A 19,459-nucleotide genomic window follows, 5' to 3' on the forward strand; every position below is an offset into this window, starting at 1 on the left:
AATGTCACTCATTTCCCCATCTCTCTGTTCCTCTTTGTACCTGGCCCGTACCACTACACTTGCTGTCTTTCGGGGGTCTGCCCGCTGTGTTCATCAAAGTAAACTCCCATTCCTGCCTGCACAACAGCAGGTGAAGATTCAGCTTGCTTGACAGGAGTCCGATCTTCATATTCCCTAAGAAGAATTGTCTCTTAGACCAGGCACTAACTGAACACAAACAGTTTGAGTATTTGCTGAGATTTGTTGAACTGATAGAATGATGCACCGCAACCACAGCTCATCTGCACTAGTTCAGGTGTTGTACCAATAAACATCAGCCCACATTACCCCTGACGATGTCACTGTAAGGAATGCATAAATGATATTACTTTGCCTCTTTCATTTCTTTACGATAACCTCTGGTGACTAATACACCAACAGGACTGCCTTTCATGTGTTACTGTTTAAGCTCAAATTGCTTTGATGTTTGAAGGTGTTTAGAGCTGGGAAATAAAAACTTCCATCACATGTCTCGAATCAAAAGTAATAATCCTGTAGAAAATACAGATTAAGTTGTCCAAAAAGAAAAATGCTCAAGTAAAGAACTTAATTTGTACTTTATTACTTCCCACTGCTGGGAATCACACTAGAAACACTAAAAGCACAAGCTCTCCACAGTAATTCTCTTTTTACTGTCATCCACATCACATTGGGCAAAGGTAAGTGTTTATGACTCTTTGACTAGCATCACTCCTAAAACATAAGAAGACAGATGATAAATGCCATAAAAATAACAACACTTTTCCATATTGTGTATAATAAGATTGTTTATCTTGGCACATCAAGAAGTAAAACACTGGTATAATTTCAGGCCTCTGGGTTTATTTAAATTCTATACTCTGCATTGGTGGTTGTAAATGAGTTCCTTTGTGGATGAGGATGTTCCAAGAACTTACCACAGAACAACTGTTCACTCTGTGAACATACAACCAAGAGCCTTTTTAGGTCATTTAGACTATAAATATAAAAAAAAAACTTATGACAAGTTGGATATTTGTAATGCACAAGCTTGATGTCCTTTATTAATTAAGGTTTTATTATTGTTATCTAGTATTGGCGTTATCCAAGGTTTTTTTTTGTTTTGTTTTTTTTAATGCTGATGAATTACATCACACCTTATATACACTGAAAATGTACACGAGGCATAAGTCCACACTACCTGGAATGGAAACCAAACCGAAGCTCCTGATAAGAAAAGTAAGGTATGAACCTGAGTGCACAAAAGCCAGGATACACTCAACAATAAAATCTTGCTACATTATTAAAATTTGATACTAGATTATTAGAAGTTGGCTGATCATTGTCATTGTTAGCTGCAACTAATGATCCATTACTTGTAACTGCCAGCGCCTCAAGTAAAAGAGGCTAATGATGATCCATGATGTAACCGACTCTCACAGTTCAGCTCCCTCAAGGATGAAGCAAACCAATAAAACTCGTCTTCAATCCACATACATATGATTCACTATATGCATTTGATTAATGAGTGTACTTGTATTTGAAGTTCAGATATCTTTAAAAGAATAATACAGACAACACAGGTTGCATGTGAGTGTAATTTAGATTTTTTTCTTCATATATACTGTTTGTGTTGCTAAACATCTGTTTTGTAATTAACGCATTTTTATTTTAAATTCATGGATGAGGAGTTAAATACCACCTGTGTAACTCTAGATGGATACATTGAAGTTAAGAAATACAGATATGTTTATTTTTGTATTATCTTTACATTATACATTATAATAATTTGCAGTAATTCTACCATCGTTTATGTGATCTGGATTCATAAAAACCTTCATGAGCCTATGTACATTTTCATTGCAGCTTTGCTACTGAACTGTCTCCTTTACAGCACAACTATTTACCCAAAACTGCTGATTGACTTTTTATCTGAAAAACAAGTCATAACATATTCAGCCTGTCTCTTTCAGTTTTTTATGTTTTACACTTTAGGCAGTTCAGAGTTCTTTCTCTTGGCAGCCATGGCCTATGACAGATATGCGGCTATTTGTAAACCTCTTGAATATCCAACTATCATGAACAAAACCACTGTGAGCATTTTCCTGGTCGTATCTTGGCTTATACCCGCTTGTCATGTTGCAGTCCAAGCAATAGGGAGTGCTGAAGCAACACTGTGTAACTTTAACTTAAAAGGAATATTTTGTAATAATGCAGTTTACACTCTTCAGTGTGTAAGGTCAAGATTAATTATTGTATTTGGAGTGGTTGCTTTAATAGATCTTACAATACTTCCTCTGCTCTTCATAGTTTTCACTTATACAAACATTTTTATCATCTCATATCAAAGTTGTAAAGAAATTAGGAAGAAAGCTGCGGAGACCTGTTTACCTCATCTGTTAGTTTTAATCAGTATTTCCTGTCTAGGTATCTATGATATAAGCATAGCTCGAGTGGAATCAGATTTTCCAAAAACTGCTCGATTACTAATGACATTACAAATAGTGCTCTATCATCCATTGTTTAATCCATTCATTTATGGGCTCAAAATGAAGGAAATTTCTAAACAGCTAAAAAGATTCTTTTGTCAAGGCAGAATCATTACGTGTATTAACTATGAAAGCTAATGTGGCGTAATTCATTATGTAATCAGTTTGCTGAAGTTACTGAAAACATTTTTCATTTAACATAATCAAAAAGTAAAACATAAAAATGTCATTTTTACTCATTTAATTATTCAAAAATTATTGCTATTATTTGCTGTAAGTATAGTCCATATCCAAGTCCATATTGATAATAAGACAAACATGTTCTACTTTTATTTTGTAGATATACTGCTCCTCAACAAGTTTTTCTGTAGTTTCTAATAATTACAGGTCTAAAAGAGTAATCAACCTTTATAAGGAAAACAGATTTAAGCAAAAATAAATGACATTAGTTTTAATTCATTTCACACAATTCTTTTTAAATTCGTTTTTTAAGGTGTATGTTGCTGTGCTCAGTACAATGCTCATCTAAACAGGATGTAATACCTACAGTTTGAGAGCTAAAAAGTTTTGGTAAGTTAAAGCCTAAGAGCTTTTGAAGAAGCAATTAATGAAAAATGTATGCAATTGTCTTAAATATTTCCATTCTGCCATAGGTAAAATGATAGGTAATAAATCAATTTTCAGATTATTGTATTTCTTCATTTTCACATTATTACTGATTCTTATTTACAATGTAGCGAGTAATGCCCAGACCTCTACATTGGAGAAACCAAACAGCCACTTAATAAACACATGGCACAGAAGAGCCACCTCCACGGGACAAGACTTGGCTGTCCATCTGCATCTAAAGGACAAAGGTCACTGTTTTGAGGATGCCAATGTTCACATTTTGGACAGAGAAGACAGATGGTTTGAAAGAGGAGTGAAAGAAACCATCTATGTCCACTGTGAACGACAGTGGATATAGATGAACAGAGGCGGTGGTTTACAACACCACCTGTCTGCCATCTATAATCCAATTCTGAGATCCTTTCCCAGACGCCTTAACGCCCACTCACATCCTGGGCCATCTGACCTCAGGAAATCACATGATAGGGTGGGATTAGGTTTCACAATGAGCTCACCTGAAACTTTGGCTGATTGTGACCTACACCCGTTTTCACACCTTGGCTCGTGTGATTAGGTAGAGGATCATTACGGGGTCCATTGTCCCTCTGGGGGGGACACTCCCACAGGGCTTAAATCTGGGACTCTCCACCATTTGACCCTAGAACTGAAGCTTCTCGGATGAGAGATGAAACATCTTTAAGCAACTTAAAGAAGTCCAGACGCGTCTAAGTTCCTTAGACTCTGGTGACTAATACAACAACAGAACTGCCTTCATGTGTTATTGTTTAAGCTTAAAGTGCTTTCATGTTTGAAGGTGTTTAGTGCTGGGAAATAAAAACTTCCATCACGTCTTAAATCAAAAGTAACTTTATTACTTCCCATCGCTGGGAATCACACTAGAAGCCCAAGCTTTCCACAGTAATTCTCTTTTTACCTAATCCACATCACATTGGCCCAAGGTACCCACATAGCAAAATTGGTATGGCCCAGATCTGGCCCACACAATGTGCTTACACATGGCCCGCATACCGCAAAGAATGACGGCCCTTTGGTGGCCCAGATCTGGTTTGCCAGAGGTGGCCCACACATGGGCCAGCACAAGGCCAGTTCCAGACACACTGCTGGCCCTGTGCTGGCCCAAAACAATTTCAGCTCTGGCCCCACATGTCAGCCTAATGTGTACCTTAATCAAGCCATGTAATAACAACATGTGCCAGAACACAATAGTGCAAAAGTAACATGACAATATTCTGTTCAGACAATGGATGGATTGATTCTTATATAACGATTTTCTACTCTCCCAGATGACTGAAAGTGCTCTATACAACATACCACATTCATACTCCTGATATGCAGATTGGAGGAGCCAGGGATCAAACCACTAACCTTCCAATCAGTAGATGACCTGCTCTACCTCCTGAGCTACAGCCATCCAATGGCAAACATGAGTAAACCCTGACGGTCGAGAATTTACGCCAGTGTCCTGTTATATTTTAGATAGCAAGGAGCAGACGGCCGAGTTTATTAAACTCCACCGACACAGCAGTGACGCAAATCTGAAGGCTAGACTGTCCCATTTCACAGCCTCGCACTTCTCGCCTTCTCGGTCTTAGAAGGACCCGGCCCACGTAGACCGCAAAGGCCGGGTCCTCCAAAGGATGCAGCCGACGTTTTGGGACACAGCTACTCACTCACCCCCTCCCTCCTGCCTCACAGCTTCTTCTTCTTGGTTGGCAACCAATGCTAAGGCGCATTACCGCCCCCTGGCTCACAGCTCAGTGGACATTTAGATGAGAAAATATATATTTGACACATTTGAGGAAAATACTAATAAAATAAAAATAAATAAAATAAATGTTCCCTTTAGAAATTTTTTTTTGCTCTTTTTTGCTCTATAAAAATAGTTGTTCTTTATCAATCACTTATCTTAGCAGTAGGATATACATGAAAAGAGAAACAAATTAAGTTTGAGTGAAAATGTACATTTTTTACACTCTCTCGTCAACTGACTCAGTGACTCAGATGACTCAAAAAACCCGATTCACTTTGGTGAGTGACTCATTCAAACTCGATTCTGTAAAAAGAATCAAATTTACCATCACTAGTAATGGTGGTCCGATGCTTGGAAGGCGGGACTAAAACTGCTTCCAACAAATGAAATGGCCATTACCCATTGTGATTCGTGTGTCACTACCCGATCCGTACCGGAAAGCCGATCGGTATCATGTATGCGCAAATCTTGCGTCACTTCCTCTCTTTGCCAACATTGCGACAGTTATGTATTTGAATGACACGGTTAGCGCCCAGTTAGCTCCTTGCATTTCTCAACAGCTCTGCCTCCTTTTCGACTGTTTGGGACATTTAACCCTAGAACACTATCGCTATAAATAGTAACACAATCACTAACGCTGGGTGATTTTTACCCGATATAATATGACCAACTAAAAGTACTTGTCATCAAAATATATCAAACACATGACAAATCAGAGTGGTCAGCTTTTACTTTCAACTGTGCCATGTCTAACAAAATGAAAATAAGTGTCATGGGGAATGCTAAAATAATGCTCCAAAATTACAGAAAAATCTGGAATTCAAGAACAAAAAATCCCTAAAAAAAAAAAAAAAAGACGCTGGAAAGCTGGTCTTTGATACACCCATTCCTGGGACATTTGAGACTTCCCTGGTGAAGGCACAATCTCCTTGACACACTAACAGCTGCAGGAGAGAGAAATCATGTAAATGTATTTGCTCGGGTGAAAATCACCCAACGATAGTGTTCTAGGGTTAAACAATGGATAATCCGTATACAAAAAAAAAATCATGCTTTTCTCCTCAACAGAGAGCGTCCCCCAATTGAACAACAGCGCCACAAAAAAAGAAGAATGGCGCCTAATTACAGACTTAATAATACTGACTTAGTAATATGTCACGTGAAGATTCATCAGCCAGATTAAGTGTTTACTGACAACTGACAGTGATAGCGGACATCATCATCACTATTCCAACAATCCTCTCCACACAGACAAGCATAAAAACACTCGACTATCTCTAAATCAAATTTAACACGAATTTGTAATGACGCTAGTTCAGTTTGCAATAGGGTTCATTCGCTCAGTCAGCAGGTGGCGGTATTCTCGTACACTGGGGAGTAAACTGCCATTAAACGAAACAGAAGAAGAAGAGAACATCTGCACATGCGCTTTACGGATTGGGTGGACCCGAATTGTACAGTCCGACTTTGCACATGCACAGTAAGGATCGGGGAGTCCTGATCCGTAACTATCTTTTTATTTTTCATTTTTGTCTTCATTATATTGAGATGTTTCATTATTGCTAACATTTTAAGAGATACTTATTATTCTTAACATCTTAACAGATACTCTGACCTGTAACTATCAAAAAATGCTTCGACCGGAAGTAGACACCTTTCGCACATGCGTGTTACCGATCGGGTTTCCGGTACCGATCGGGTAGTGACACCGTGAAACAGAAAAATAAAGTTCGATAGAGGATCACCCTTCCTTCTTTCAAAATAAATGTTTCTTTTCAAAATACAAGAGTGGAAATACATTTATACAAATAAAAAGAAAGCGAGAAAGAATAACAACAAAAGCAGTTTTCTCTACTGGGTTACAAGTGCCATCTACACCAGGCCAGGCCCATGTCTGGATGACATACCACTTACCATGCCAGAAGTCAGCCAGCAGTGCCAGCTTGACACCAGATCCGGGCCAGTCTGCTATGTGGGTAAGTGTTTGTGACTCTTCAACTAGCCTCACTCCTAACACATAAGAAGAGAGAAGATAATTGACAAATTTACATTGGATGTGCCAGTAACCTCACCTGGCACGACTCACTGAATCACTCTGCCTCACTTGCAGCTGAGCTGGAAACCACCACGTACTGTCATTTCAGTTTGTAGCTGTAACAGTGCTAGGTGGAGTGGAGGAGTGGTTATCACCTCATAGCAAAAAGGCTGCTGGACTCTATAGCAGCGGAGATGTGTTCTCTGGATTGACTTATCACACTTCTCTGTATTTCAATCCAATGGACAACTCTGGGTTCGTTGTTTGCCACGAGAATGGTGGTTCTCTGACTGCTATGTCATTAATGTAAAGTTTGGTGGAGGGGGGGATTATGTTTCATGTTCCCAACTTTGTGGTGACAGTTTGGGATAGCCCCTTTCTATTCCAAAATGACTGTGCGTCAGTGTACAAAGCAAAGTCTATAAAGACCTATATGAGTGAGTCTCGACCTGAACCCGATAGAACACCTATGAAATAAATTAGAGTGGAGTCTGCGAGCCAGGCCTTCTTGTACAACAGCAGTGTCTGACCTCACGAATACACTTCTGGAAGAATGGTGAAAAATCCCCCTAAATATATTCCTAAATCTTGGGGACAGAAATCCCATAAAAGTTGAAGTTGTTATAGTTGCAAAAGTTTGGCTGACGTCATATTAACCTCTATGGATTAAAAATGGAATGTCACTCAAGTTCATATGTGTATGAAAGCAGACGAGCATACTTTTGACAATTTTGTGTATGGCAGTAAACTGAGATCTGAAACTGTATCTATACAGGTCTCTACTGTACAAAGAGGAAAACTGAGATCCTTTCCTTTACAGAAAATAGCAACACTTTTCCATATGGTGTATGATAAGATTCTTTATCACACTCTTGACCTACTGATCTCCAAGGGCCTGAGCATTTCAAAGGTTACTGTGTCTGATGTGGGCCTGTCTGATCATTACTGTGTTTTCTTTGAAAGTAAAATCTCAGCCCACACAAATATATCAACAGCAGTGATCACAAAACGGTGTATAACTGAACACAGTAGTGAGATCTTTAACCAGGTCTTCCCATTAACACCTGACATGTCCAGAGGTTCAGTCAATGAGCTTGTCAATAGCTTCAATGCTAAAATGTTAAATGTAATGGACACTATTGCTCCCATTAAGGTGAAGGTTATCTCTGGAAGGAAAAAGTCTCCATGGAGAAACTCCACACTGGTGAAAAGTGAAAAAAGAGAGTGTAGGAAAGCTGAGCGCAGATGGAGAAAAACAAACATCCAGGTTCATTATGACATCTATAAAGAGAAACTTCACAATTATAATTTACAACTGAGGAGTGCAAGGAGGTCCTACTTCTCTGACATCATCACCAAAAACAGTCATAATGCTCGGGTCTTATTTTCTACAGTTGACAGACTAACAAAACCTCCTGTGTCAGTGGCAGCTGAACTTCATTCGACCATGGCCTGCAATGACTTTGAAAAATTCTTCACAGAAAAAATCCGAAAGATTAGACAAGCAATTGGTACATCAACAGCAGATCCAGGATATGTATTGTGTCCACCAAATAACTGTTTAAACACCATCAAACAGTTTCACCCTATTAACAGCAAAGACCTGGAGGACATCTTAGGCCAACTGAACTCCTCCTCTTGCTGTTTAGATGTCCTGCCAACAAGTTTTTTCAAAAAGGTCTCAAAGACTTTGGAGTCAGACCTGTTACAGATCGTAAACTTTTCTTTAATGTCAGGTGTGTTTCCAGAATCACTAAAAACTGCTGTAATAAAACCTATACTGAAAAAGGACAATCTTGACAAGACACAAATGAATAACTACAGGCCGATCTCAAATCTCCCATTTTTAAGTAAGATCATTGAAAAAGCAGTTTCTCAACAGCTCAATTACTTCTTAACACAGAATAACTGCTATGATGCCTTTCAGTCAGGTTTTAGACAGAACCACAGCACTGAAACCGCTCTGACCAAAGTGTTTAATGACATATGTTTGAATACAGACAGTGGAAAAATGTCAGTCTTAGTTTTACTGGATCTCACTGCAGCATTTGATACAGTTGACCACAACATATTACTCAAACGACTGGAGAACTGGGCAGGACTTTCAGGAACTGTACTAAACTGGTTCAAAACATACTTAGAAAACAGGAAATACTTTGTATCAATAGGTAACTTCACATCTGAGCAGACAAGTATCACATGTGGAGTTCCCCAAGGTTCCATCTTGGGACCCCTTCTGTTTAACATTTACATGCTCCCACTGGCACAGATTATAAAGAACAACAAAATAAACTATCATAGCTATGCAGATGACACAAAAATATATATCACAATGTCACCAGGAGACCGAGGCCCTGTACAGGCTCTTGGTAAATGCATTGAGGAAATTAATGACTGGTTGTGCCACAATTTTCTCCAGCTAAACAAAAACAAAACTGAAGTAATAGTCTTTGGTGCCAAAGAAAAACGATTACAGGTCACCAGAGAACTTCAATCTATACACCTAAAAACCACCAACCAGGCGAGAAATTTGGGTGTAGTGATGGATGCAGACCTAAACTTAGAAAAACACATTAAGACAATAACAAAATCAGCTTACTATCACCTCAAGAATATTTCAAGGATAAAAGATCTGATGTCTCAACAGGACCTGGAAAAACTAGTCCATGCATTCATCTTTAGTAGGCTTGATTACTGTAACAGCATCTTTACAGGTCTACCTAAAAAATCAGTCAGACAACTACAGCTCATTCAGAACTCTGCTGCTCGAGTCCTCACTAAGACCAAAAAAGTGGACCACATCAGTCCAGCTCTGAGGTCTTTACACTGGCTGCCTGTCCGTCAGAGGATAGACTTTAAAGTTCTGATGCTGGTCTATAAAGCTCTGAATGGTTTAGGACCAAAATACATCAGTGACCTCCTGACCCAGTATGAACCTTCCAGATCCCTCAGGTCATCTGGATCCGTTTTTTTATCAGTTCCCAGAGTCAGAACCAGACACGGAGAAGCTGCATTCAGCTTTTATGCTCCATATATCTGGAACAAACTCCCAGAAAGCCTCAGATCAGCTGAAACACTCAGTTTATTTAAATCCAGGTTGAAGACTCACCTGTTCTCAGCTGCTTTTGAATAAAGCACCAAATCCACACTTTTAAGCTTAAATTTCAAAACTTACATTTTAACTACTGATTTTATCTACTATTCTGATTTTATCTACTGTTCTGATTTTATCTACTGTTTTGTTTGTTTGTTTGTTTGTGTTTGTTTGCTTGTTTGCTTGTCTTAATCAATTTCAAATCATGCTTTTTATTTGTTTTTGTTTTTAATGTCTCTGTAAAGCACTTTGAATCACCTTGTTGTTGAATTGTGCTATATAAATAAACTTGCCTTGCCTTGCCTTATCATGGCACATCAAAAGTAAAACTGGTGTAATTTCAGGCCATTGGGTTTATTTAAATTCTTTCTTTGCTGATGAATGGATGGACGGATGATCCAAGAACTTACCACAGAACAACTGTTCACTCTGTGAACATACAACCAAGAGCCTTTTTAGGCCAGATAGGTTATGAATAAAACAACCTATGACAGGTTGGACATTTGTAATGCATAAGCCTGATGTCCTTTATTAAAGTTTTATTATTATTATCCAAGTTTTTTTTAATGCTGATGAATTACATCACACCTTATATACACTGAAAATGTACACAAGGCATAAGACCACATTACCTGGAATGGAAACCAAATAAAAAATCCTTATAAAACATAAAGCATGAACCTGAGTGCACAAAAGCCAGGATACACTCAACAATAAAATCTTGCTACATTAGAAGTTGACTGATTATTGTCATTGTTAGCTGCAACTTATGATCCATTAGTTGTAACTACTAAAGCCTCAAGTAAAAGAGGCTGAACAATGATGTAACTGACTTTCACAGTTCAGCTCCCTCAAGGACGAAGCAAACCAATAAACTCTTCTTCAATCTACATACATATGATTCACTATATGCATTTGATTGATGAGTGTACTTGTATTTGAAGTTCAGATAATACAATAATACAGACAACACAGTTTGCATGTGAGTGTAATTTAGATTTTTTCTTCATATATACTGTTTGTGTTGCTAAACATCTGTTTTGTAATTAAAGCATTTTTATTTTAAATTCATGGATGAGGAGTTAAATACCACCTATGTAACTCTAGATGGATACATTGAAGTTAACAAGTACAGATATGTTTATTTTTGTATTAACTTTACATTATACATTATAATAATATGCAGTAATTCTACCATCGTTTATGTGATCTGGATTCATAAAAACCTTCATGAGCCTATGTACATTTTCATTGCAGCTTTGCTACTGAACTGTCTCCTTTACAGCACAACTATTTATCCAAAACTTCTGATTGACTTTTTATCTGAAAAACAAGTCATAACTTATTCAGCCTGTCTCTTTCAGTTTTTTATGTTTTACACCCTAGGTTGTTCAGAGTTCTTTCTCTTGGCAGCCATGGCCTATGACAGATATGTGGCTATTTGTAAACCTCTTGAATATCCAACTATCATGAACAAAACCACTGTGAGCATTTTCCTGGTCGTATCTTGGCTTATACCCGCTTGTCATATTGCAGTCCAAGCAATAGGGAGTGCTGAAGCAACACTGTGTAACTTTAACTTAAAAGGAATATTTTGTAATAATGCAGTTTACACTCTTCAGTGTGTAAGGTCAAGATTAATTATTGTATTTGGAGTGGTTGCTTTAATAGATCTTATAATACTTCCTGTGCTCTTCATAGTTTTCACTTATACAAACATTTTCATCATCTCATATCAAAGTTGTAAAGAAATTAGGAAGAAAGCTGCGGAGACCTGTTTACCTCATCTGTTAGTTTTAATCAGTATTTCGTGTCTAGGTATCTATGAAGTAAGCATAGCTCGAGTGGAATCAGATTTTCCAAAAATTGCTCGATTGCTGATGACATTACAAGTAGTGCTCTATGATCCATTGTTTAATCCATTCATTTATGGGCTCAAAATGAAGGAAATCTCTAAACAGCTAAAAAGATTCTTTTGTCAAGGCGGAATCATTTAATGTATTAACTCTAAATGAAACATTTATGTTGTGGTTATACTGCTCCACAATGAAAGGAGAGAGTTTTTCTGTAGGTTCTAATAATTACAGCCTGTGAGATTATTATACTATCTTATGCCACGTTATACCTCTAATTAAAGATTGTGAAATCATTATGTAGTTTTAGGTTGCATTATTCTCCTGACTTAGAAGAAGGTGATAACTATTACATTTCTTAGACTGATTTGTACTACATTAGACTGCTGATTTATTGTGAATTAATTACATTGTTTATGATGCATTATACTGCTGAGTTATAAGAAATGCTGTTTGTGTAGAAACATGGCCTTTCTTTTCTGATTACAAAGAGAACAGAACATACTGTAGAGGTTTTCTGCCCCATCTCATCAGGAGGAGATAAAACAGGAAGCCAAGGTCATAACTTAGGCTCACTGAGAGAGAGAAAGAATGTGGATGTTTAGGTTTTATGACTTTGGAAAGGGGGCTGAAGCTACAAGAATGTGAGATGCGGTCAGACACTTCGAGATCTGGCGGACACCCTCCTGTCCAGATCTTCCGTCTAGACGTTCTTTAATGCTCAAAGTGTTGTATGGAATAATGAGAATTGTATGGAATAAAGAGATTGTTGATTGAGCATTTATACACCGAGTGTTGTTCTTGCTTCAACCCAAAGATCAAAGAATTGGAATATTTAACAACTTCCCACATAACAAGCAGGTCTGGCCTGGATCTGGTATCAAACCGGCACTGCTGGCTGACTTCTGGCATGATATGTCAACCAGATATGGGACAGGCCTGGCATAGATGGCACTGTCTATGTGATGGCATGCCATATCTGGCTCGATTGTGGTTTGGTTTATGTGGCCCAGGCCCAGAGAAAACAGGTCTGGCCTGGATCCGGGATCAAGCTGGCACTTCTGACTGACTGGTGTCATGGCAGGGTGTATATCAACCAGATGTGGGCCAGGTTTGGCAATGATGGCCCTATTTATGTTCCTATTTTCCTGTTTTAGTTAGAAGACCCAAATGCCTTGTTGCAATACTATACTGCTATGGTAGCCAACGTTTCAAATGCAGGTTTGACAGGTTTGTGAGTGTACACTTTATCCAAAACCTAGTGAGGGTTTAATCATGGTCACCACTGGGTGGCTGTAGCTCAGGAGGTAGAGCAGGTCACCTGCTGATTGGAAGGTTAGTGGTTCAATCCCTGGCTCCTCCGGTCAGCATGTCAAGAGTGTGAATATGTATGAATGTAGTTAGGAAGCACTCAGTTTAGAGAAAGTGTGTGTGATTGGGTGAGTGTGGCATGTTGTATAGAGCACTTTGAGTAATCCGGGAGAGTAGAAAAGGGTTATATAAGAAACAGTCCATTGACTGTCTGAACAGAGTTTTGTCATGTTACTTTTGCACTATTATGTTCTGGCACATGTTGTTATTACATGGCTTGATTAAGGTACACATTAGGCTGACATGTGGGGCCAGAGCTGAAACTGTTCTGGGTCAGCACAGGACCACCAGTGTGTCTGCAACTGGCCTTGCGCTGTACCATCTGTGGGCCACATCTGGCAAACCAACATCATAAGTTGAGGCTGAATTCCAGAATTCCAGTGTGTGTGAAGGTTCCACATTAAATTCCACATTTTACTTAGTCAATGACTGGCTTATGGGGCAAGAAACAGTGAAAAATTTCTAAGTTACGGACAACGTTTCAGTATATGAAATAGAGATGAAATAGAGACTGGCTGTTGGTGCAGAAACACTTTAAATTATTTCCAAGTTGAGCCCGAAGTTTCTGTGTGTGTTTCTGCGTGTGAGACACGCTCTCTGTGTGTTTCAGTGTGTGAAATATGAACATGGTTACAGTGACGGTTAATGTGTGAATTAGATGGTACTAGAGCGAAGACAGATTTTAAGATACTCAGGTTGACGTCTAGTGGGCCTTGTGGATTTTGTTCAGGATAGGTTTCCCAACCGGTAGTTCGGACGTGGCCCGGAGGTAACTAGGGTAGCAACCTTGGGAGTGGAACCCCTAAAAAGCTTGTTCATGGTGTGGCAACCCCCCTGCTTGTGGACGCAGAGGCAGGTCCAGCGGCGTCTGGTTAGCCGAGATGGCGACTTGGGAACTTAGGACTCCCGCATTAGCCCCAGTATAAACAAAGAGACTGCTGTGTAATCACGGGTTGATGTTTATTCTGGCATAGAACAAGATACGTATATAAAAATCACAGGTTGAGTTCTACATTAGGTAAAAGGTTGAATCAATCGCTTCAGCGGTAGAAATTGTTGATTGTTTTGTGCCTGTCCCCTGGCGAGTGTGTAGAAAAGAAAAAAAGGAAAAGAAAAGAAGAAGAGAGAGAAAAGAGGGTAATTTGGAGCCACATAGAGACAGACAGGCTTAATTGGGTGACATTCTCTGTGGTGTAAAGAAAAAAGAGGAATCAAAGCAGTAAGAGGTGAGTATTGGTGTGAAATATGTTGGGTTTTAAATCTGACGTGAAGGAAGGAGAAATAGAGAGAGGAATATGTTGTGAGACTGGCGTGCAGTTTGCGCTGTAAAGGTGGGCGTGTTGCCTGCTTGTCTATTTACCAGTGATGAAAATGATATTAAATAAATCTCTTAGTGTGTTAATATAGGTGGCTACGGACCTGGATCAACCGCCCTCCACGAGCACAGCGGCCGGAGCAAAATGATAGTTTAACATCAGTTTTTTTTTAGATCATTTCGAACCAAAATCCAAGTATGTTAAAACAAATTCTAACCAGAAACAGCATTTTCATTGCTTTTAAACAGAAAATAACCACTGGTGAATTGGTGTTAACAAAAAAAACAAATTTCAGCAACAGACTAGCATATTATTTTTTTTCCAAACACATGGGCTCGACTCAGAAAAATGACAGAAAATTCCGCACATTAAACAATGGATAATCGTATACAAAAAAATTCATGTTTTTCTCCTCAACAGAGAGCATCCCCCAATTGAACAACAGCGCTGTAAAATAAGAAGAATGGCGCCTAATTACCGACTCAATAATACTGACTTAGTAATATGTCACGTGAAGATTCATCAGCCAGATTAAGTGTTTACTGACAATTGACAGTGATAGCGGACATCATCATCACTATTCCAACAATCCTCTCCACACAGACAAGCATAAACACACTCGACTATCACTAAATCAAATTTAACACGCATTTGTAATGACGCTAGTTCAGTTTACAGTAGGGTTTATTCGCTCGGTCAGCAGGTGGCGGTATCCTCGTACACTGGGGAGTAAACTGCCATTAAACGAAACAGAAGAAGAAGAGAGCATCTGCACATGCACAGTAAGGATCGGGGAGTCCTGATCCATAACTATCTTTTTATTTTTCATTTTTGTCTTCATTATATTGAGATGTTTCATTATTGCTAACATTTTAAGAGATACTTATTATTCTTAACATCTTAACAGATACTCTGACCTGTAACTATCAAAAAATGCTTCGACCGGAAGTAGACACCTTTCGCACATGCGTGGTACCGATCGGGTTTCCGGTACCGCTCGGGTAGTGACACCGTGAAACAGAAAAATAAAGTTCGATAGAGGATCACCCTTCCTTCTTTCAAAATAAATGTTTCTTTTCAAAATACAAGAGTGGAAATACATTTATACAAATAAAAAGAAAGCGAGAAAGAATAACAACAAAAGCAGTTTTCTCTACTGGGTTACAAGTGCCATCTACACCAGGCCAGGCCCATGTCTGGATGACATACCACTTACCATGCCAGAAGTCAGCCAGCAGTGCCAGCTTGACACCAGATCCGGGCCAGTCTGCTATGTGGGTAAGTGTTTGTGACTCTTCAACTAGCCTCACTCCTAACACATAAGAAGAGAGAAGATAATTGACAAATTTACATTGGATGTGCCAGTAACCTCACCTGGCACGACTCACTGAATCACTCTGCCTCACTTGCAGCTGAGCTGGAAACCACCACGTACTGTCATTTCAGTTTGTAGCTGTAACAGTGCTAGGTGGAGTGGAGGAGTGGTTATCACCTCATAGCAAAAAGGCTGCTGGACTCTATAGCAGCGGAGATGTGTTCTCTGGATTGACTTATCACACTTCTCTGTATTTCAATCCAATGGACAACTCTGGGTTCGTTGTTTGCCACGAGAATGGTGGTTCTCTGACTGCTATGTCATTAATGTAAAGTTTGGTGGAGGGGGGGATTATGTTTCATGTTCCCAACTTTGTGGTGACAGTTTGGGATAGCCCCTTTCTATTCCAAAATGACTGTGCGTCAGTGTACAAAGCAAAGTCTATAAAGACCTATATGAGTGAGTCTCGACCTGAACCCAATAGAACACCTATGAAATAAATTAGAGTGGAGTCTGCGAGCCAGGCCTTCTTGTACAACAGCAGTGTCTGACCTCACGAATACACTTCTGGAAGAATGGTGAAAAATCCCCCTAAATATATTCCTAAATCTTGGGGACAGAAATCCCATAAAAGTTGAAGTTGTTATAGTTGCAAAAGTTTGGCTGACGTCATATTAACCTCTATGGATTAAAAATGGAATGTCACTCAAGTTCATATGTGTATGAAAGCAGATGAGCATACTTTTGACAATTTTGTGTATGGCAGTAAACTGAGATCTGAAACTGTATCTATGCAGGTCTCTGCTGTACAAAGAGGAAAACAGTGCTTTTTACAGAAAATAGCAACACTTTTCCATATGGTGTATGATAAGATTCTTTATCATGGCACATCAAAAGTAAAACTGGTGTAATTTCAGGCCATTGGGTTTATTTAAATTCTTTCTTTGCTGATGAATGGATGGACGGATGATCCGAGAAGTTACCACAGAACAACTGTTCACTCTGTGAACATACAACCAAGAGCCTTTTTAGGCCAGATAGGTTATAAATAAAACAACCTATGACAGGTTGGACATTTGTAATGCATAAGCCTGATGTCCTTTATTAAAGTTTTATTATTATTATTCAACTTTTTTTTTAATGCTGATGAATTACATCACACCCTATATACACTGAAAATGTACACAAGGCATAAGACCACATTACCTGGAATGGAAACCAAATAAAAAATCCTTATAAAAAATAAAGCATGAACCTGAGTGCACAAAAGCCAGGATACACTCAACAATAAAATCTTGCTACATTAGAAGTTGGCTGATTATTGTCATTGTTAGCTGCAACTTATGATCCATTAGTTGTAACTACTAAAGCCTCAAGTAAAAGAGGCTGAACAATGATGTAACTGACTTTCACAGTTCAGCTCCCTCAAGGACGAAGCAAACCAATAAAACTCTTCTTCAATCCACATACATATGATTCACTATATGCATTTGATTGATGAGTGTACTTGTATTTGAAGTTCTGATATCTTTAAAAGAATAATACAGACAACACAGGTTGCATGTGAGTGTAATTTTGATTTTATTTCTTCATATAAACTGGTTATGCTGCTACATATTTGTTTTATAGCATTTTTATCTTTTTTTTTTAATTCATGGATGAGGAGTTAAATACCACATATGTAACTCTAGATGGATACATTGAAGTTAACAAGTACAGATATGTTTATTTTTGTATTATCTTTACATTATACATTATAATAATATGCAGTAATTCTACCATCGTTTACGTGATCTGGATTCATAAAAACCTTCATGAGCCTATGTACATTTTCATTGCAGCTTTGCTACTGAACTGTCTCCTTTACAGCACAACTATTTATCCAAAACTTCTGATTGACTTTTTATCTGAAAAACAAGTCATAACATATTCAGCCTGTCTCTTTCAGTTTTTTATGTTTTACACCCTAGGTTGTTCAGAGTTCTTTCTCTTGGCAGCCATGGCCTATGACAGATATGTGGCTATTTGTAAACCTCTTGAATATCCAACTATCATGAACAAAACCACTGTGAGCATTTTCCTGGTCGTATCTTGGCTTATACCTGCTTTTCATATTGCAGTCCAAGCAATAGGGAGTGCTGAAGCAACACTGTGTAACTTTAACTTAAAAGGAATATTTTGTAATAATGCAGTTTACACTCTTCAGTGTGTAAGGTCAAGATTAATTATTGTATTTGGAGTGGTTGCTTTAATAGATCTTATAATACTTCCTGTGCTCTTCATAGTTTTCACTTATACAAACATTTTTATCATCTCATATCAAAGTTGTAAAGAAATTAGGAAGAAAGCTGCGGAGACCTGTTTACCTCATCTGTTAGTTTTAATCAGTATTTCCTGTCTAAGTGTCTACGATGTAAGCATAGCTCGAGTGGAATCAGATTTTCCAAAAATTGCTCGATTACTAATGACATTACAAATATTGCTCTATCATCCATTGTTTAATCCATTCATTTATGGGCTCAAAATGAAGGAAATTTCTAAACAGCTAAAAAGATTCTTTTGTCAAGGCAGAATCATTTAATGTATTAACTCTAAATGAAACATTTATGTTGTAGTTATACTGCTCCACAATGAAAGTTGACTTTCATTGTTTTTTCTGTAGGTTCTAATAATTACAGCCCTAACAGGGCAATTGGCCTTTTCAAAGAATACATATTTAAGAAAAATAAATCACTTTAATGTAGCCATGTTTTCACTGCTGTCTTCCACACAATTCTTTTTCATTTTTTTAAGTTGTGTGTTGTTGTGCTGAGTACAATACTTATGTAAATAGGATGTAATGCCAGTTTCAGAGCAGAGTTTTGGTAAGTTCCAAACTAAATGTTTTAATGAAGCATTTAATGAAAAATGTATGGAATTATCTTAACATAAATGTATTAGCTCCACCATAAGTAACCTGATCCATTTTCAGATAACTGTTTTTTAACTTTTTATATTTTTTTCATTTTTTACTTTATTACTGATTCTTATTTGCAATATGCTACAAGTGTGACATAGATGGAATAAGTAGTAACACTTTATAACTGTTGCTTAAGGCATCTTCATCTCTTGTTACATATTATTGTTCTCTGTGAGTTATAAACCAAACAGATGTATGTAGAAAAACAATCTTGAAAAGTACAATCCTAATTACAAAAACTAAGGACATTGTGTAAAATGGAAATAAAAATACAATGTAATAATTTCCCAATCTCATAAACCCATATTTTATTCACAATAGAACATGAGAAACATATCAAATGTTTCTTTTCTTTAGGGCTAATGCCTCATGATTGGCATCGCATATTTGTGTGTGTGTTTTATTCTTCTTAACTTGCACAGTGTAAGGCCAGCGGACAAGAGGTGGTCATGGTAACGAGAGTGTTCCCTGCAAAATGGCGTCTCCAAATAAAGTGATGCCTAGAGAGCTGCAGAAGAAGAAACGTGAGCTGATATCAGACCTAAGGCTACTCTCAGCTCTTTTGACCAATCATGTTAGCATTCAGTTTCTTTGACTCATAAAAGTGTATACCGCCTGGTTGCGGCGCCTTTTCTCTGAGCCAAAGAGAG

The 19,459-nt window shown here is 38.1% G+C and overlaps 3 protein-coding genes across 3 annotated transcripts; all 3 read left to right on the forward strand.

Moving 5' to 3' along the window:
* Nucleotides 1-1,676: 1,676 nt before the first annotated feature.
* On the forward strand, nucleotides 1,677-2,624 carry LOC134644505 (olfactory receptor-like protein OLF4). Its single transcript, XM_063497592.1, has one exon. The coding sequence runs from the start codon at nucleotides 1,677-1,679 to the stop codon at nucleotides 2,622-2,624; it is 948 nt and encodes a 315-aa protein (XP_063353662.1).
* Nucleotides 2,625-11,065: 8,441 nt separating this feature from the next.
* On the forward strand, nucleotides 11,066-11,992 carry LOC134645661 (olfactory receptor-like protein OLF4). The gene has a single exon (XM_063499192.1). It carries the CDS (start codon nucleotides 11,066-11,068, stop codon nucleotides 11,990-11,992), a length of 927 nt encoding a protein of 308 aa, XP_063355262.1.
* Nucleotides 11,993-17,486: 5,494 nt separating this feature from the next.
* Nucleotides 17,487-18,431, forward strand: LOC134645664 (olfactory receptor 13C2-like). Its single transcript, XM_063499194.1, has one exon. It carries the CDS (start codon nucleotides 17,505-17,507, stop codon nucleotides 18,429-18,431), a length of 927 nt encoding a protein of 308 aa, XP_063355264.1. The 5' UTR covers nucleotides 17,487-17,504.
* The last annotated feature ends 1,028 nt before the right edge of the window (nucleotides 18,432-19,459 follow it).

Source organism: Pelmatolapia mariae, linkage group LG16_19 (genome assembly GCF_036321145.2).
Source record: "Pelmatolapia mariae isolate MD_Pm_ZW linkage group LG16_19, Pm_UMD_F_2, whole genome shotgun sequence".
Lineage (NCBI taxonomy): Eukaryota > Metazoa > Chordata > Actinopteri > Cichliformes > Cichlidae > Pelmatolapia > Pelmatolapia mariae.

Coding starts and splice junctions, on each gene's coding strand:
- LOC134644505 (XM_063497592.1), top strand. CDS start 1,677: ATGGATGAGGAGTTAAATACCACCTGTGTAACTCTAGATGGATACATT.
- LOC134645661 (XM_063499192.1), top strand. CDS start 11,066: ATGGATGAGGAGTTAAATACCACCTATGTAACTCTAGATGGATACATT.
- LOC134645664 (XM_063499194.1), top strand. CDS start 17,505: ATGGATGAGGAGTTAAATACCACATATGTAACTCTAGATGGATACATT.